General features: G+C 39.7%; 1 protein-coding gene across 4 annotated transcripts in view; it reads right to left on the reverse strand.

Moving 5' to 3' along the window:
* Positions 1-20,776, reverse strand: part of TAOK3 (TAO kinase 3) — a 93,918-nt gene that overhangs the window by 23,493 nt on the left and 49,649 nt on the right. For 3 of the 4 annotated variants that reach the window (XM_037392069.1, XM_037392158.1, XM_037391977.1), the window contains exons 8-13: positions 17,334-17,447; positions 16,166-16,257; positions 14,002-14,095; positions 12,447-12,528; positions 6,645-6,812; positions 3,538-3,744 (exon numbers count right to left, since the gene is read on the reverse strand). In XM_037392069.1, coding sequence (XP_037247966.1) covers positions 3,538-3,744; positions 6,645-6,812; positions 12,447-12,528; positions 14,002-14,095; positions 16,166-16,257; positions 17,334-17,447 — 757 coding nt within the window. The remainder of the gene's footprint in view (positions 1-3,537; positions 3,745-6,644; positions 6,813-12,446; positions 12,529-14,001; positions 14,096-16,165; positions 16,258-17,333; positions 17,448-20,776) is intronic. The other variant, XM_037392251.1, reaches the window with a different exon arrangement.

Raw genomic sequence — 20,776 nt, forward strand, 5'->3', positions numbered from 1 at the left:
GTTGGACGGAGAAGCACAGTTATGTTAACTGTCTTCAAAACAGAGATGCTAGAAAACCAGAACTCTTACACCGATCATATTGTGACTTACTTGGAGGTGGTCACCAATCTGAAACCTGCAAAAAGGCAAAGAAAAGTTCCTAGCAGGACAGCTCATCCAAGCTGGACATCTGAATTTCCTGTAAAGAATTTGCTGGTGATTAAAGCATCCTCCTCAGCAACCAGTTTTGATCCTAAGGATGGACTGAGATCCCAGCAATGGAGGATGCAGACTTCCTGCCTGAGAAGCAGACATCATTGCAATTTTATTCCTCCCAGGAGTTTAGGATACAGCTATAAACTAAGTTATAGAAAAAGCTACAAATTATGGGTTTTTTGTTATTGCTATTTTTTTCCTGTCCAGAGATTTTTCTTTCAATCTACAAGTTCTACTCTGCTGATGGGTGGGAGTTCACCTTTGTTCTAAGCACAAGTGTACAAACATGGAGCACTACTGCTGCCCCAAAGCTTTTGTATTATGGAAGGGGTGAGGCTATGCCAGCTCTTCATGAAGGGTTTATCACAAACACTGTTCTCTGTCAGGCAAAACCCAAGCACCTCAGCTATCATGAAGCAGTACAGCCAGTGAAAACTGACCAGGTCAGAAGCAGATCATTTCACTTATCCTGTGACCACAAAGCATTTTTGGAAGTTACAGACAACTACCAGCTGTTTTAAAAAAATAAAAATAATCTAAAAAACTGTTTACAAATGCTTTTACTACATCAGCATGCTTCTTTTGCTTTGCCTCTGTCTCAGAGTAGTTGGTCACAGTACAGATGCTAGGAGTCCTTGATGGGGATGCTTGAAGCTGCTCCCAGCCTAGTGCTACACAGGTGATGCAGCGAGAGCCTGAGGTCTGCACTCCTGATTTACACCAAATAAATGCCACTCCAGACTGGCTCTTCACACCAAGCAGCAGTCTGAAGCACTGAAGGCTGGAATTATATTTCACACATGACCACAGGCTCTTTCATCCTACTTTTTACAACTGCACATGACATGCTGGGCCTGTGGTCCAAAGAAATCAAAAGGCCTCTGATACATCCAAAGGTTGTTAAGTGACCAAGATGGCAAAGTTTCCAAGACTGTTGGTATTTTCTAAGGCTCAAAGTTGTAAGTATCAGACTCTGTAAATTAACACATTTGTGGAATACCATAATTTTACATACACTTTGATTTGACCCATACCCAATCTCATATGTGATCCTATGCCTACATAATGAAGACAGCTGGCTAATTATGTTAATCAGTATTTTCTTTTAGCCTTTTAAGGCTGATTAAATGCAAAACAAAAGCTTTAATTTAAACTGGAGCCCCAGGTTCTTTCGATTTTGTTTGTGATTAGGCTCCAGAGTGCTACCAAACTCAGCACTGCCTACTTCTCACCCACTAGAACAAAACCGAGTTGTGTGGATCAGCTTCATCACAGTTCACAGAAATAGTTAAAACCAGCACAAAGAAAAACTGAAGTCTCTTCAGAATAAGAAATTTTACCTTAACAATATAGTGGGATGTATGTGTATATAAACCCCCTGAAGTGTCCTGTTCCAATTTTAGTCTTTTCACATGTATTAATATATATACATAATACAAACACGAAGCAGTTTTCCATTTAAAACTGTATTCCCCAAAGTAACAGAGAATAAAAAAAAATAATCACATAATAAATTAAAATAGACTCGCAGACTGGAGTACATTCTGCTACACATAGTCTACATTTGCCTTATGTGTACATACAGCAGAAGGTAACACTTGCCAATTGAGAAGGTATCTACTCTACTGCAAGAATCAGTAATCACAGCCAACTGTTAACTATTTTGTAAAGACCATCAACACAGACCTGGTTTTTGTGCTTCCAAAACTACCTTAACACACCTGTGTTAAGTGATCTACAGATTTCTTTTACAATACTTCAGTTACAAGTGTGCAAAAGACCCTGTTTTTTCAAAACCAGACAAGAAAAAAAATCCCATGTGGTGTCATGTTTATGCATTCTACTCAATTGAATGTCTTGATCTCGAGAAAATAACAGCTACATAAAAGTCTGAGAGGACTGAATTCGTAGATCAAAAATGTTCCTGTATTCACTATAAACGGAAATATTATTCTTAAAACAAGCAAGAATTCTACTTCTTTCACAAATGCAATTTATGTTTGATGGGAGAGGCTCACCTGTTTTCACCAATTCTAATGACACTGATCAGTCAGTAATAATATAATGTGTGACTACTGTGTAAATCAGTCCCTCAAACTTCTATTTTAATGCATACATAAATATGACTACTTAACAACACAAAATTAAAGTCAATACACATTTCTGAAGCCTACTCTAACTACAATCACCCAGAACATAAAATCAATTGCACCGCTCTTCATTCAGGCTGGTTCCTGAGGCTGGCATTTTGTACCCAACACTGATTTTTCAGAAAGGTGAAAAAACCCCCTTTTTTAAAGGTGCTATGCAAATGTATTTCAGAAAGACGTAACTCCCTGGAAATCTATGCAACTTATCTGCCAGTATCTTTAAATATGTAAGGCAATCTTTTGTTGAAGACAAAGTTTGAGAGCTCCCTTTTATAAGTGCTTCAATATTCAATTACAGACTGTATTTCAGGAGGAAAAACTGCTTACAAATATTTAGTTCGTTAAAACCAGGCTTTACTGTAACCTTACAAATGATAAATTCATACTTTTCATGCCGCTGGAATGTTTTAGCTCCTCTGGCAAAAAGCATATGTACACTTTGAAGCTCTTTGCAAATGCAATCGCACAACCAACCTACATTTTACTGCCCACTAGCAAACAAGACTGCTAAGGCCAAGCCAAAACTATTTTAGTCAAACAATCTTAGATGCTTACATTTAAAGATGCTTAGATGCTGACTTACAGCTAAATAACTTTAGCTTGATATCTGCCACTAAGAAAATGAAAGGCAACAAATCACAACATGCAGCAAAAGAGCAGAAAAGCACTGAGTGGAATTTGGCTCAAAACATACCTCCTGGGAAGGGTCCCAAGTTCTGCACACTTCCACTTCTCATGAGGAAAATCCAAGTGCAAGCAGATTTTAATCACACACTGTGACTGGTAAATGGTTAGCTTAGCTGCTGTGACCACTTGTCACCATACCACATAATACAGTACAATCATTCACAAGGAAACAAGGACTGATGTTACAAGCAGAGATGAAGAAGTGCACATGCGGGGCTGCGTAGGGAGGCATGCAGTAAGTCCGTGTGAACCCTGCCTAGACACTGACAGCACTACCTTTCATTAGTGGCCTCTCTTTTTATTTTCAGAGTTTATTTAAATGCAATTTAGCTTTTAAAGAAAAAAACACAGAACTTGATTCTGGCAAGCCCAGCACCAGCTCCTGCTCTCAGCACATGGCTCAGCACAAGACCACAGCACACTGATCGTCGGGCCCTACGCGAGTGAGCCAACGTGAGCAATAGCAGGGACTGCAGGAAGCTATGGAGAGCACCAGAGAACATACCTTCTTATGGACAACGGAGGAAGTGGAATTAATTGTGCTCTCATCACTATGCATCATGACCAGTTCAGGGCTGCTCTCATCCAGGACCTCCTGCATGCTGCTCACACTGCTGCTCTGACTGCCTGTGCTCACAGACATACTTGGGATGGAATGGTTGCTGCCCAGACTGTCCATCTTCCTACTCAGGTTTGATCCATGCTCACTGTCCTATAAAACAAGGGGCATCCGTTACAAATACCGCAGGAGATTACCTGCCTAGCATGTGCCTGCAATGCCCAAGTTGGTTTTAAAGGTGACTCTGCAGAGTTAAAGGTTATTTGCTCATAATTTTGGCAACTACATTTCTCAAGGCTGCCTGGGTTATGAAATACTCCATATGGGGCAGCTAGGTTTTGCGTTTTTTGCAATCTTACTGTATCAGGCTTCAAGCCAGTTTTTTCCACATATCAGTAAGTCTGGGCATGACTCTTGGCTTGCACAGGAGCCATCCAAGAATACTAGATAGCTGGTGGAAGGAGTCTCTTAATTAGAAGGAACAATCTAAGTTTTATTAAAACAATGTTCCAAGTCAGGATATGCTACAACACATTTTGTGAACCAGAAAAGATGTAAGATAATGAACCCATTCGTTTATTATTTGATAAATATCACGTGGAGCTTAACAGGTGTAGAGGTTTTAGCATCCATGTCCCAAGCAGTCAGTAATTACATTTTGTCAAGCTAAAAACCCCTTTAACCTTGTGTTTTCAGCCAAGATAAATTCTTCATTTACCTTTAAGCAGCTGGCTCAGAAGAGCCTGCATTATTACAGTGATTAAAACTGTTGTAGACTACTTAGACTTACATAAATAAATATTCTTCATATAGGACATATTTTGAATTCTACAGACAAATATCAGGATTTAGCAGCCTTTTTTCTCGTTGCAGACTCATAGGAGCACAGTAATTCCAGAGTATGCGCTTAATCTGGACTGACTTAGAGAATTTATGGAATCTTTTGTAATTAACTAGTGGCACTGAAGAGGCTTGCAAGGTATTCACAGTGAGGGTGGAGAACTCCAAACATCCTTCAGCTCCTGGTCCAAAATAGCCTTGATTCACCAAAATGAACGGCTTGCTGCTGCACCCAGTTTGTCCCAGCCTCCAAAGTGAGCTTGGGGAGAATTACATTACAAATCAATTGACAGGGTACTCATTTTGTTGGAGACCATCAGAAAGATAAAATTGACAGGCTTAACAGATTTGTATTTGATTGTGTGATTATTTTTTAAGCAAACAGTAGATCATTCAGAACCTGTGTGAGAGCACTTAAAATCCAAAATGCAAAATAATACTAATCTACAGAGAACATATGCACATAAGAATGAAAATATTTCCAGGATGCTTATATAAAGTTGGTGAAGAAATAAAATAATGAAGCATCTGAGATTAAGATATAGCTATGTAATTAATGAATGTATATGCACAAAGGACAGAGATGAGATTGTATATGCGACCCTAACATTAACTTCCTGACTTGAATACTTTCCAAACGACCTCAACTTTCTTGCAAGAGCTTTGAGGAAAGCATTAGTAGTATCTTAAGTGTTAAAGATTTGTAATGCTCCTTTTACACCTTTGAAAACTCAGGTAGAAAAAGGAATGGTCTTGTGGCATTTACAGTTGAGCAGCTTCTGTTAACCAGTTAAGTTGTAACTGAAGTACGTGCCAAGTTTTTCTTTCACGGCCAAGTTAGTGATATACATGAGCAATACAACCTCCTTTCGTGGTACACAAGCTCAGCGGTAAAACGCAGTGCAGAGCATGCTGTGCACATGCAGAGTGTGTGCTTCATTAAAGTGTTAATTCCTGAAGATACAATATCTCCCCACCCCCCTTTTGAGGAGCAGGGACAGGAAGAACAGAAGATACGTCTTGCAGTCAACTACTACCACACGTATCCCACTTAGCTGTTGAGCTTGGATCTACTGAATGGCCAAGTAGGAAACCCATTCCCTTGCACTTTCCTACCTCGTCACTCTCCTAACAGCTTTTCACGCACAGGTAGAGCAAACTTGAAGGTTTCAGTGCAGAAGTCTGACAATCCCCCCAGCTAAGCTCTAGGTTTAGAAGTTGGCTAGCTGGAGGGCTTAGAACAGAAGCACCTCATAGCTTTAATCACAGTGGTTGATGTTCTCGCTCCTTTTGTGCGTCTCCTTGAAAGCAAAGGATAATGCTAAGTGCCAGTCCCCTCCTGCTTTATGCTCTCCTACCCGACACCCAAACTCGCTCATTTCTTAAACCAGAGCTCTAGTTTGGCTTTAAATGAACACATGACATAGACAAGCCTTAAAACCAAGTCCCTGAATATAGGCTGAGCTTGGGTGTCTCACTGCGTATTATCTGGCTATACTGCAGCAAAAAAGAATACAAACGTCAATTTGCCTGTCAATTTTTTCATTGAGAACCAGGCACAGATTTATTTATTCAACATGCCTGCACCAAGTGACCTGAATTTCCATCTAAGCTCATCAACTGAAAAATGACTGGTTTCCTTTTCTAAGCCACAGTTAGTCACCGTTATCATACACTGATTAAGTGGATTGTTTATTACCAGATTTAAACTGAAGATGAGTTTTAGGTCTTTAAAAATTTTTAAAAAGTAAGTCTTACTAATTTGGTGATTTGCTTTTCAGCTCATGATAAGCAAATTACATTAGAGTTATGGTAAATGAAAAAATACTAACATTAATCAAGTGGTCTTGAGACTATGCTTATGAAAAAGAAAAGCCTGGACTGTCAACAGACGCTCCTTCACACAGGCTGTGAGCCACTCACTTCTCAAAGAACCTTCCTGCAAATGAGTTTCTTCCCTAAAGCTTTCAGAAGGAAGGACATTTTAAAAAAAGCTGAAGTTTTAAAGCTGTCAATAAGTGCACATTTAACACTGAGTAAGGGCTACTATTACTCATTATCCTGTCTCTCTGCTAGTCCAGACCACATTCCAAGAACATGGATTGCATCCTCACCTAGGCTGTGGTTGCTCTGCTCCCTTTTAAGGACAGGAACATCTCACTTGCCCTAAAATCATTTATAACAATGCAAATGCTGTAAGAAAATATAAGTACCTCCTCCTCTTCCTGAGACTCAGTCAGTGGACCATTCCTGGTCTCTTGGAAAAGGATTTTCTTCATTTTCCGGTACTGAAGGTTATCCAATTCGCGTACTGCATCTTTTGTCCTTTGTATGAGGTCTATTAGTACCCTTGGTGGTCGGTCTCGGCGAACAAAATCATGCTAAATTTAAAGGAAATAAAAGACATGGTTTCAGACATGACACTAGTATGGTTAATCTAAAAACAGGGACACAGTGATTTTGGTTTTTTTTTATACCTGAAATGACGGTTCATATGCAGTCATTGGTCTGTTCATATTCAATAATTAGTAATACCCCTTATGAAGACTCCAAACACAGTGAGCACTGAGTACACTGACTGTGCTCATCACTACATCAAATAACCAAACTATGGCTACGTACTATGAGTTTTGATGCGTAGGCTGCAAAATGTTTTGTTCAGAAGTCAAGAATGCAGAGTACAGAGAAGTGAGGCAAAATCACATTGCTACTTGAAACTCACGTGCATATGTACACACGTGCACAGGCACATCAGTAGCAGGAGAAGCTGGATAGTGGATGGAGAGGTACGACACCTGGCTGACCCTTTGCAAGCTCTCTTTACCCCTGACTGCCTGATACACTTTTCTGTCTGAAATTAAACAGTTTGGACCAGGGTCAGGTTTTCTGAGCTCTCCAAGCAACACTGCTCACCTGTCCCTTCCTGAGCTCATTTACTTGAAGCATACTAGGTACAAGAAGGTGCCACTTCAATCCTTACAAAGGCAGAGAACTTCACAATGAACAAAACGCATAAAGGACAAAGAACAGAATCATAGAGTCATTTAGGTTGGAAAACACTTCTAAGATTAGAGTCCAACTGTTAACCTCGCACTGCTGAGTCCACCACTAAACCATGTCTGTAACTGCCACTTCTACACACCCTCTAAATACCTCCAGGGATGGCGACTCAAACACTTCCTTAGGCAGCTTGTTCCAATGCTTGGTATCAGTAGCAAAACAAACCACCCTTCCCATGGCCACCCACCTCCTGCCAGAGCAAAGTCTCCCTAGAAACAGATGAAGTGGAAGAAACTGCTCACCTGGTTGTTCCACTAAGAATCAATCCTGATTACGTAAGACTACCTGCCTAACCTACATGCAAGTTTATCCTGCATCTATCTATTCCAATTTATAGAGAAAAACAGTAAGGAGACTGCAACATTTATTTATACTTAAAGCATTTGTAGCCAGAGTTAAAATCAAATCAGATTCTTACCAACTTCTGCTAAGGATGTACTAGAAGCGTAAGTTTTAAGTGCAGACTTAACAATAAACTCTTAAATGGACTTTAAGTACCTGATTAAAGGCAGTCAAGTTCAAGAACTAATACATCCAACTGTAGCTGGAGTAACCAATACAGGAAACCCAGTCCTCCTTAAACCAGGAGTCTTGCGTACAAAGAAGTTGAAAAGATAAGCTGATCATCTTTTAATGATTTGTAAATAAACATGGAGAGCATCATGCCACAGGCTTATTTCTTGTTTTTAATTGAATTCAAATTGTTGTGCATTTGAGTTTCGCTAATGGGGACGGCTAGTCATTTCACTATCAATTTTTTGCTAGTAGTGATGGTGTTTATTTTTGAATTATAGCTAAAAGTTCAAAACATCATTTCACACAGAAGCAAAATGAATCATTCCTGCTCCTCAATGCAGATAACCAACATTTATTTGTCTGTAAACAGTAGCAATACGCAGTTTATTTATGATTAGAAAAAAAAAAGCTAGCCATTTTTATCTCATCGTAGATAATTTTTAGAAAGCAGTCATGCACACGGAACAATGAACCTGAACTGAAATCCACCCTAACAGCGCATATCCTTGTTTCACTGGAAAGACTATGCACTTCATATTCAGGCTCTACTCAAATATTACAGTTTCCATGTGGTTGTATTGTACAGCAGATGCACAGAAGTGAAAATCAAACAAAAAAGCTCTTGCATTCTGACTGCTAACTTGCATTATCTAATTGTCTCCATTCCATTAAAAGATGTAGTCACCCCTCTGCTGGGTACTGTACAACTCTTAAGAAATGATGGCTGAAATGACTTAATTTGTATACTTTCTCCAAATTGCAAGAAAAAAAAAAAAAAGAACCAATAAATCCCAGACTTAAATGGAGGACGAGGTTAGTCTAAAGGCAGGTAGCATGTTGGCTAGAAGAGTGATTACTAGAACTCAAACCTCCTGGGAATGTTATGCAAGCTGAGAAAAACAGGGAAAAAGCATTTAAAACAAGTTCTATAATTGCTTGTATTTTTACAAGTGAAAAATATTAGTGAGAGTTTTTGGTTGTAGGTTTGGGTTTTAGGGATTTTTTTTGTTCGTTTGGGGTTTTTTTGTTGTTGTTATTGGGGTTTTTTTCCTTTCTTACTATCAACTACCTTTTACTTCAGTCATTTGACTATTTCCATCTAGGATAATGTACCAAAACAATTAATTTTCAAACACACCATTTAAAAGTCAGTTCCCTTTAAGAAAAGGTGGCCACAAAAAATTTGCTTTATCCCTGTTTACTGCACCCAAGTGAAAAGCCCTCACAAGAGAAAAAGATCTTCAATCTTACAATCTAAAAAGCTTCAGGGAGAACTACTGCAGGAGGGAACATGTAGGGTATTGTTCTCAAAGTCTGAAACTGAATTCAAAGCCTGAATATACATGATTTAAGAATAAGATCTCAGCTCCAATTGTCTGTACAGACTCCAACCTAAGGTACTCATGAAATCATATCCTTCAATGAACTTACACTATTCCTAGAGAGCAGAAAGGCTGCCAATCCACATGAATGAATCATTCCAAAACCTACAACATAAACCTATTAGCTGGTCAAAGGCCTGTCAGGGTGCTGCAAGCAGAACCAGAGAACAAAATGCTGGTTATGTGCCACGGCACGAATGTACCACAGGAAAAAAAAAAATATACCAGGCACTGAAAAGAGTACAAACAAGCTTGCTCATCAGCCTTTACCCGAGAGTAAAAGCATCAGAGTTAAATATTCTCTATGGTCCAGCCTTGAAGCAAGGACAGACGCAAGTGCAAAGCTAGCTGTTCAGTAAAGAGTGCAGGATTTTGATTTCTCTCTTCAAGAACCAAGAGGCTCAGAAACATCCATGAAAATGTGTTCTACTGAGCTGAAAGAGCAACAAGAGAAGCCATAAAACAAAGGCTGAATGGTAGCCTTAGAACAAAAATCAGCATGAAAAGGCTGTCAGGTAGACCAGAGCAGCAATCTAACCTACTGTGGAAATTAAGTAAAACGCCCAATGGAGCTAGCAATTCCTCTGCTCAAATATTTAAGGAAAAATTGAGCCCTGTTTACCTGGTGTGGAACAGCAGCATCCCATGCAATTCTCACCAGCAGCTATGTACGGCAGCCAGAGGAATAGCAGGGCCACTAATCAATTTTAAAGAAAGGAAATACTTAAAAAAAAAAAAAAAAAAAAAGCAGCAGCCTGATGGAAAAGGGCTGGACAGGATTTCACACATTCCTACCTTCTAACAGAAGGCTGCTCCTGAATTTCCCAGACACAAAGCCCTTGGAGTTATAAGCATTTCTTCTACTTCTCAGGTAAACCAAAACCCAATGACTTAAACTGGAAGTGATTTATGAATCACTGACAAAACTTTGGCAAACTCTGGCCACATCACTCCCATCACAGGTCCCCCTCCTACATGCTTTTGGCAATTACGAACCTGTACAAGGCACTTTCCAAAATGATACAGTTATTTCCAAAACAAGTTCTAATTAATTGGGTTCAGATAATAGGAACTATTAAAGGGATATAAACAACTTTTGGTTTTGGTGGTTTGACAAGGAGAAGAAGTTAACCTGGGCCTATCCTGTTAGTGCCACTTTCAAACAGCTAAGTATGATGTATGAATACAGAAAAGAAGCAAACAATACAAGATGTTAATGAATCAAGAGGAATTGCGCAAAACACACCTAGGACAAAAAAAAATAAATGATTGTAAAATAAGAGAGATGCAGAGTATGTTTGCTAAGTAACAATACTAGGACAGATCTACAGTTGGCACTAATCAATAAATTTGTCAGGGCTTCTGTGCCAGACAGCAGTCAAAAGAACACCATATCAGGACCTCTTACTGTAACACCACAGAGCACAGCAAAGCCAGCCTTTCCCAGCTCCTGCATAACCAGACCTGGAGTAACATTTCATGATACGTATATTAGTGTCAGAAATCCCCATCCAGCCAAAGGAACTTTAGACAAAAAAAACAACCAACCAACCAAGTGGATCAGAAAGGCCCAAATGAATGATTTGCAGCAATCGATCAAAAACAAGAGCTGAACTGAGATCAGGCAGAACAAACATAAAAAGATACATATTCAAAAGGTATGAACAGATAAAGAATTAATCATGCTCACATTAGCATTACTAGAGAAAGAAAGGTCAAGATAACCTTCCTGAACTTCATCTGCATCTGTCAAAAAATCAGGCAAGACAGGACAGTTCAGAGCACCCCACACAGAATAATCCTGCTCTGGCCAGGAGATAAAACCAAGTCATACAGTCTCTTTCCATCTCTAATACTCATGTTCCTTTAAATAATCAGCCACTATCTGTAAATCTTTATTAAGAGCTCAATCCTCTGATCGTGTGGAACATAACTCTCAAAGTATTACTAACTCTGCAAGATTTGCTATTGCCTATGCATCTTATGAAGACTGGTTAAGTCTAGATTTTGAGTAGCAATTAAAATGGCTTTTTAGATTTTCTGTCACTTCCACAAATTGCAAGCCTTAAATCTCAATGAAATCGCATATAAGCTTGGTAGCAAGTACTGCCTGTTACACAACAGAAAAATAACATTTTTGCTTACTGGAGAAAGTAAGCAGAAATAAAAAAAGGAGCATCAGCAAATTAAGTTACATTACTTTACACAAAACTGAGTAACTGCTCCAAAAAGGTCTTTGCTTTCACACAAGCTGCACCAAATTATAGTTTCCCCAGTCCCTCTGCCCCCATTTAAAGGGCGAATGGGGTTGTCTCCAGTTTCCTCCTTCATTTCTGTCTGCTTTTTCAGAGACCACTTAGTGCAGCAGCATGGTCACAACTCAGGGCATCCTACCGACAGCACAGTATAGCAGACAGGCTGGTGGAAGTCCCTTCTTCGTCACAGCAGTAGGAAACACACTCTTAAGCCCTGCCTACACAGAAAAATGTTGGTTGGAATTCAGCAGCACAGATTTAACTAACTCAGCTCTGGACCTGTTTGTCCTTGATAATACTTTCAGCTAAAGTATGTGCAGCACAAAAGAAAAAAAAAAAAAAAGAACATTAAATCCTTTTATCCCCCTCCTGCTGACAGGTCCTTCCTTCAGCTAAAAAACCCTGTTACTTACACTACTACCCCCCGAGCCTTGCAAGTTCTCCAATCCAAATATAACCTCTGCAGAACTCTGGGGTGTAAGAGGAGCAGGGTGCTGGGCTGCTCCCTCAAACAACTCCTCACTCAACAGTGTAACTGTTTTACCACACAGCCTACCTCTACTTTTCTCCAGTAGCTCAACTCTTAAGCATCATCTTATAAAGAGAATTGTGACTGACATGAAAGGCAAAGTCAGGAAATAAAGTTAAACAGCCTAAAATACTCTCCAGAAGACCCCAAAACTCTACTGATTCAGATGAGAGCAAAACTAACAATTTTTTTGAATGGGCAAATGTTTGTTCATCATCTTTAGTACTATAGACAGCTTTTCCCCAAATTTCTGCAAAAGATCTGAAAAATTACCCGCAACAGATCTGTTGATGATGGCCGTTCCTGAGGTATTTTCTGTAAGCAGTAATCAACAAATCCCCTAAAGGAGTCTGACCTGTAAATAAATTTTAAGAAGTTTTAAATTAAGAAGAAGCTTAGGATCTGGAATAGACGCAAACTTATTAGTGCAAGCAAAAGAAAAAAAAAACCACAACCTGACTAATTTGTTCTTAAGTTTTAGGGCAGAGAAATTACCCAGACTTTTCCAGATTCTGAGTTAAGTTGATCCCATCAGTTCTTTCAACAGCTAAAGGCTGTTGAAACAAACACAGACACACTATTATTCCCAACCACAAACTGAAAACCAGGCAAGAACTATGTGTACCATTCACTATTTTCAATTTTATCTCAACTCCTTAAAAATAGATGACAATGAAATTATAGTTAACTCCAGAAATGTACTTCTTAAGTCAGCTGATGAAACGGCTCTCTAACCCCTAGAAAGCTTCCCACCATTTGTAGCGCTGGCTCTAAAGTGCCTTGATACAATGATTAGTTCACCAAAATTTTTGGCTAAATATGAGGTTGTGTCACACCTGGAAAGAAGAAAACTCATCTTCTAGGTGCCACTGAACTTGGAAGCAGCATAGAAGTCACCTTACTTACTCCCTATGTTCTCAAAGCCACAGAGAGCACACTGGTGGACTACACACAAACTGCTTGCAATCAGGAATACTGATTCTTACACTGTATTCATAAGTTGTCTCTACTTTGCATTGCAAATCCTACACAGAAGAATGTGGATACCAGTGTACAGATATGAGACCAAGGTCTTCGAACCTTGACAAAATGGACAAAACAGATGATTAAGTAAGGAAACCAAAGTGGTTTTGCTAAAATGATTAGCAAAGAAATAATCGCTAGGCATTTAAGCAACATAGTGTAACTGGGGGAACTTCACACCTCTCCAGGAGAAGCTATCGCTTCAAGCCATCTGCAGACTCTGCCAAGCATCACTTGATAGCTACATTCCACTCAGGCACAGAGAACAGGTAACCCCTTTGCTTCCACAGAATAACAAAGCATTCTCGTATCAAAGCTCAGACTCCGGAACAAGCCTGTAGCATGGGCAGTATTTACTGGTCACAATGCTCTGATGAGTTTTGAAGTCACTCACTGGAAAAAGATAATCTAATTACCTCTATATCCTGCATACCTCTCCCTTCCCTTTCTCCACATTTCAGTTGCATTACAATGCTAACAACCCCTCTGTCAGGGATCTTTTGCAGCTGGAAACTTTGCTGATGCTGAGCTATGGCTCGCTTAATGCATCCAAGATTACTTTAATTCCTACAGCATCTACAGCCCCGTAATTAACACCTCCACACATTTAGATTGTAGCATAGCCAAAGTGACAGAAGGTCAAAATCGAGCCTGCCTACACAGGAGCACTATTTGAGAACGCAGTCAAAGCACTACACTGCAACAAATACTTTTCTTGTCAGACTTTAGCCATGCAAAGAATGTCACAGAGTATTTTCAGGGAAATATAACAAAAAAACCCACCATCTAGTAATAGCTCTCTTACCATTCATTTGACTGTAACGTAGGGGAATCATTCTGGGCTATGTGATATAAGGCACTCATTGCATTCATGTTGAAAAGTGGAGGCTTCCTTTCAGCTAGAAAGAGAAGAGAAAGGTGTGATAAAGCAGTCTGGAAAGAAAAGGAGAAAAATATGGAAGTATGAGCAAGGTATCACTGCTAAATCAATAGCTCATTACTGTCATCATCACATTTAAGCTAATTATTTTAATATTCTAGGTTAGAGACTTGGACAACCACTCAAGGAAAGCTGCTATTCACTTGAAGAGGGGATGAGAAATCCAGAGAGAATGGGATGCATATTATAAGGAAAAGTTTCCAGTAAATTTTACCTTAACTGCAACATTTCACACCTGACCTACTATGGTACAATCAGCAGAAGCTGACTAAACCAGAGCTTAGACATACATAAATTTCCTGGCCATTACATGGTGTATCAATACCTACAGATCTTTGATGCACTACTGTGGCACCTATATTAAGGAAAAAGAGTGGCTGCCTGTTTCATTTATCATTGGCAGTCACCTGCAAGTGGGACAGTTTGCCAAATTTGCTTGCCAGATGTGTCATTAACTCCCCCTAACTAAAATTCTTCCTAGTCCTTGCACCAAGAGGACACCCACCTACCAGCCCCTCACTTAAGGGGTGCAGCAGATCTCACACAGAAATTGAGAAAGGCTAGTTTTCACCACCATCTAAGGTCAGTCACGCCAATCAGCCAACGATGCCAGGATTTTAAGTTCATGTCAGGTCAGAGCAATCACTTGTCCTTGACATGCAGCATGCATGCAAACCACTGCATTTTCTTTTCTTTAAAGACTACATACTTTTGGCTACACAAGAAATCAAGACATAAGCATTCAAAGAAACCCAAGTGGTGCTCAACAAGAGATTTCCTCCCACTGCTACCTGACTGCACATTCAGACATGGAATCATGCAAAGGCAAAGTTCAAAGTTAAAAAAGAAGTTTAATACTTCTCAAAAGGGTAATGTTAAAAAAAGCAAACCCATCAACTACGTAAAATGGCTTGGAGGTTCCTGACTGAAAAGCTCCATAAGATATTTTGGGATCAAGACTCAGTGCTAACAAAGGGTAGCATAATATCTATTCTACTACAGTGATCTATGAGAAGCCAGAACACACCTAAACTACACACACACAAAAGAAAATAATCAGTGGCCATGCAGAATAATACAAGTCTAAAACTTCTGATTTTGGTTTTCTTTATATCGAAATACAAACCGTGTCAGCAAGGCATTAGTGCTGGCACATGAAATACAGAGTGATATTACTAGTCATCTACACCATTACCATCTCCATACTGAAGTCAACACTTCTTCCCATTCTGTATGTCCCCTTCTGCTATATATATTTCTGCTGATTAAACATTTATAAATAACATTTTCACTGAACTTGCCCTTGCAACAAGTTCTTGATTACTGCTGTTAAGGTTAAGTATAATCCATATCAATAGTATTTCTGAAAATAATCTACTCAGCACATGCAATATCAATATTCAAACTTAAAATGCACACATCTGCTCTGTATACCTGCTATCACATCTACATCTGCTTCAGGTTGTGTGGATGCGTATCATTTGCCCTTTGCAGTGCAAACCCTTTTCTTCTCATGTAAAGAACCTGTCCACGTTGATTCATGTCACAAACTTTCAGCTGAGATTGAAGATTTTTGTTTTAGAGAGTGAGGAAGTAAGAAGAATTGAAAATTAAATGTAGGTCCCTTCTAACACACAATTCTTAGGACACCAATTCCCTTGATGTAATAGCTGGATCAACTTTCTCCAAATCCAGCTTGAAATACACAGACTACAAACCAGTTTCCTCTCATAAAAGACTAGAATCCTCTAGCTGTTATGGGAATAACTGAGTACACCAGATTAACAATAAAGCACAGCAGCATTAGTGGCTTGCTCTTGATTTGCCAGTGAGTAAAAGACTTAAACTCAACTGTCAGTGCTTTCCTAGTCAGGCTTCTTAAAGGAAAAAAAAAAACAAAACAACAAAAAAAGAGAGAGAAAAACACCAAAAAAAATATCTTAAAGAATAAGAATCTTCCATTTTTTTCAGGACCTCCTAATAAACATTGCAGACAATTACTCATCTCAGCTGCCAAGTATTTACTCACCTAACTCAATACACGTGATCCCAAGAGACCAGACATCCACCTTTCCATCATACTGTCCCTCGTCCATAGCAAGGATCACCTCTGGTGCCATCCTACCAACCACAGCGCAGAACATGCAGGTTAGGGGATACAAATTGTGACTCCCAGCACATAGCTTAAAATGAGATGGTTTCATCACCTTCAGCAGCGCAGCAGACGAGAACTTAAAGAGCCAGCATGGAGCTGAGTAAAGCCATGCTGAAATAAAACGATGCTTGCCTGCACTAGCAAGTCTTCCAAGAGGCAGTTTAAGAAAGGAAAGTAAATAAGAGGCCAACCTGATCATCTTGCTGTTAGCGCAACATGCTGGCACATGGGAGACCCACACCAATCTCAAAGGCATTGTACCTGCAGGCAGACAGCAAGGTCTGGGAGAGTCCTAAAGGTATCATTTGTACTCCCACCAGAGATGGTGGGTTTTCCATTGGCACACCGGGAGAATTTTCCAGCAGATATACGCAGCCTGTGAGTGTAGCTATGAAAGGAACAGGGAAATCCATAACAGTGGGGAAATATGGTGGTCCAAGATAAAGGGATAAGTAGGGGGAAATGGAAGCAGCAGGCCCAGCCTGCAAAAATTCAGCCTCTTCTGTTCTTCAAAGATGAAGCAGGCTTCTTGCCAAATGGACTTGTTCAGAGGCTGGGCGATAGGTGACCTCCCATCAATGCCTGGGGCGTCTGCCACAAAAGTAAGTGGAGCGTAAAGCTATGCTGGTTCACTATGGTAAGAATGCCAAGCACCTGAAGCGACTCGTAAGCAAGTTGCTTCAAAACAGAATTGAAGTAGCTGTGTGACTTAGAGTCTGCATGGCCAGATTAACAGGATTCCCTTTCTCCATGTCGTTGTCTTAGTTCCGTTACCTATGGCAAGCGTTAATAATCTTTAAGCCAATGGCATTACAACAGTCGAAGCATTAACTGGTACCATTTCAAAGTGCTGCACAGCCTACCTCTCTCTACTCATGGGCACTGAGGAAGAACACATTTCCTGAAGAGCTGGACACAGGAATTTTAAGAAAACTGCTCAGTTAATTAAGTTTTTGTGCCAGATATTATTTTCAGATTGTGAAACGCTGGAAATAGAAGAGAGCAGTCTTATAAATATGGAAATATTGCAGGCTTTACTCACCAGTAAGGCGTTCCCACAAAAGAATTGGCAGGGGAGACTATAGATGCAGACCCAAAATCAGCTAGTTTCACTTGACCTGGTTCTGTTAGAAGAATATTTCCAGCTTTAATATCCCTTTAAAAGAAAAAAAGAAAATTATACTTCTGGTTCCAGTAGAATAACTTTCAAAAATTTACAAACACAGAAGTCCACTAACTTTTTCTCAATTAAACATTCATAAGAATCTAAGAATATTTAGAAGTCTAGTATTACAGAAAGCTAGAGAAATCAGATCTATGTGTTTTTGTGGAATGGAAAACCTGGCTGTACCTAGAAAGGACAGGGGGTGAGGGAAGTGAAGAAGAGAGGAGGCATGGGTGCAAGGTTGAGGTCCCAAACTAAGATCCAGGAGAGATGTATTGGGGTACTATGACACCTTATGTCAGCTATGACACCCTTAATACCAGATGTGCTATTTTCATCTTTCAAATGCCCTAGAATTCCTTATCTGATCCTTCTTACAATGCTCTGATAATTCACACATTTAAGAGATTAACGATAATGACACTACTGAAATACAAAAGGTACAAGATCTATTCAATACCTTTGGCACCGTAAGTTTCTCAATTCCAGCAGTAAGCAGGATAATTTCAAATTAACTGCCCATGAAATGCTGCGAAAGGTTAACTCAATTTGCATACCTCCCAAGACACTTGGCAATGACCCCATTCAAAGTTTGAAACAGACTTGTCAGATGTAAAATATTTTTTTCTTTCACCCATCTGACATAAAAGGAAGAGGACTGCTTTAAGAAATTCAAGTCTACTTATACATTGCCAGCTGAAAATCCCAATATAGTGAAAGTTCCTTAAAACCCTGATACAGCAGTTCAAAAACAAAGGGAAAACCGCACACTAGGTATGCCACAGATGCATTCACATGGGCAAAGCTATTTACTTTTGCAAAAGCAGACCTTCAACATAAATGGAATATGTGTAAGGGATTCCGGTCAGTCAGGCTGCTATACACTATATGGTCTGGAATACCTCCTCACTATCTCTTAAAAAAAATATAATGTATCTTTCCACAAAAAAAAAAATAAAAAAAAAAAAATCAATGAAAACATCAGCTTTTCTTATCTGGTGTTCAACCTGTAAACACCTAAATACCAAAGCCACTTACCAGTAGTATTAGACCTCCAACACAATTTACTGTGTATTGCCAAATGCACTCATACTCTGACCCTGTGAAAACTGAGCTAATAAGGTAAATGCGAAGGGAAACAAAGCTATCTTGTATTTGCTGCAGAGGAAAAGCATACACTGAATTATCACACACCAGTTGAAGAATAATAATTTTTGCATAAAACACAACACTGTAGACCCAGAGAACAGCTAAGCTGAAAGACCCTGTAAATGTAGTGTGACACAAACACTGGTGAGATACCTTTGTCTCCAAAAGCCAGCACACAAAATTCAGAGCTGGGATAAAGGGAGCCACAGAGACAGTTTACTTACAGTATTTCAGCAGCAGAGCCAGAGTAAGAACCTCTATTTCTCTATATCCCCATTCCCAGGAAAGTACTGCTTCAAACTAATACTACGGAGTTTTTTTGCATGCATGTGCTACTCAAAAACATCCTGACCTGTCTTCATGTTTGAGGTCTATGCATCTGTCACTTCTGCAGAGAAGTGCTAAAGATGTCTGGTACGTGCAAGAACGAACACCTCAAAAGTACAAAAGAGACAACGCAGGCTGTCCTCTCTGCTGTCATCTCCACTGCTACTTCTACTGTACAACAACCAGAGGACTTAGCAGCCATGTTACGTATCAGCAAACACATCTGCCAGTAGGTTTGCCTTGTGCCTGCAATTAAACAGGAACTAATCTCACGATTTGCCATGCCAAGGCATGCTGCTAGAACAAAGGGGTGGCAAGGCTATGAGGAGAGCCGGGTGCTGTTCCTGTGTCCCCATGAGGTATCCCCTTACCCTGGCCCTGCTGCCTTTGCCTTCCTGCCCGTGGGGCCTGGATGCTCTGCCCCTGCCAGGCAGCATGTGCTGTACCCTCAGGCTCCCCTGTCGTTATGCACATCAGTACAGCAGCACCCCTTGCTGCCCAACAACAGCACTAGGACATGACACTCTTCTGTCACTCCTTTTTGAGGCCCAACATCTATCGGGAAACTAGAAATCTCTTGATGGTCTTTTCCAGGAGAGGAGACTTGCCTTCCCATCTCAGGAGTTACAAGGCTTACAGCTCTTGGAAGACAACCAGCTAGACTGAAAGACCCATGTGGTGCCCTCAGCAGCCACCATCCTTATGGCCACTGTGTCAGCAAAATAACTTCTTCCAATTGGAAAGAGAAATAACCAACTTTGGTCTCAATCTGCAATAAACCTGCTAATGGAAATGTGAATGGAAAGTTCACACAGAGCAGCTAGTATTCAGTATGTGAAATGCTGAATTTAAAACACACTAATTGCACCTTCTTAGAAAGTCCTAATGAGTATCGAGAAAAAACAATTCTCAACAGTGCCCATATAGGGCATATATGCAAACAGCTGATCAAAAATAATCTTATTTTAATTTCATGAATTGGAATTAATGTTTAAATTAATATTTCACTTAAATATAATTTAATAACCATGTGTAGATATGCCCCAAATAGTTATTCTAACAAGTGACAAATTATTCCCGTCTCTAAAAATCCCTCACTGACTCAGCCTCAGATATACGAATTTTCTGTCTCAAGCTTGCCAGTAGACTACAAAGATGCTTTTAGCCCATAAATCAGTCTCAAGCTGCCTCATTATGATGACTCTCTACTCATTACAGTAATCTACATCCATTTCACAAGTCCCTGAGATATCAGTAGTACCCAAAATTAGAACAAAAAAAACCATAAAATGAGAACATGCAACATTGTTGACAAGTGAGTCAAAAAAATCCAAACTCCTGAAAAATACCCATTATGAAAGACAGATCTAGAAGCTACCTCCACAAGCACCCTTTAACAAAAATCTTCCTCTGCCTGTGTGCTCTGACTTCTCCTAAGGTAGTTTTACCCTTGACTTAGGCTTTCATTGACTGGTTTCTGAAAGCATGAAGTTTTACTTACTCATAACAAAATTCGCACTATGTCTAGTCTTAAAAATAGTCTAGTTCTATCACTCCACTTTATTTGGCAAATTTAGGGTGATTTTTCCTGTCTGTGTTTACTGCCAACATTCAGGTGCATCCCTTGTTACCAGGTATACCTGGTATAGAGAAAAATTGCTGATGTGGAAGAGATTCAGCACAGGATATAGCCACATGAGATTATTTAGACCAAAAAAATGCTTTCCTTATTAGCCAGCAACTGTTATTTATACATCTGCCCTGGCATTAGGAGTACCGACATGTCTATTAGATAAAATTTTGGTAGAATAACCTTTACCAAAGTTGCTTAAACACAGCAAAGC

This window comes from Falco rusticolus, chromosome 1, assembly GCF_015220075.1.
Source record: "Falco rusticolus isolate bFalRus1 chromosome 1, bFalRus1.pri, whole genome shotgun sequence".
NCBI lineage: Eukaryota > Metazoa > Chordata > Aves > Falconiformes > Falconidae > Falco > Falco rusticolus.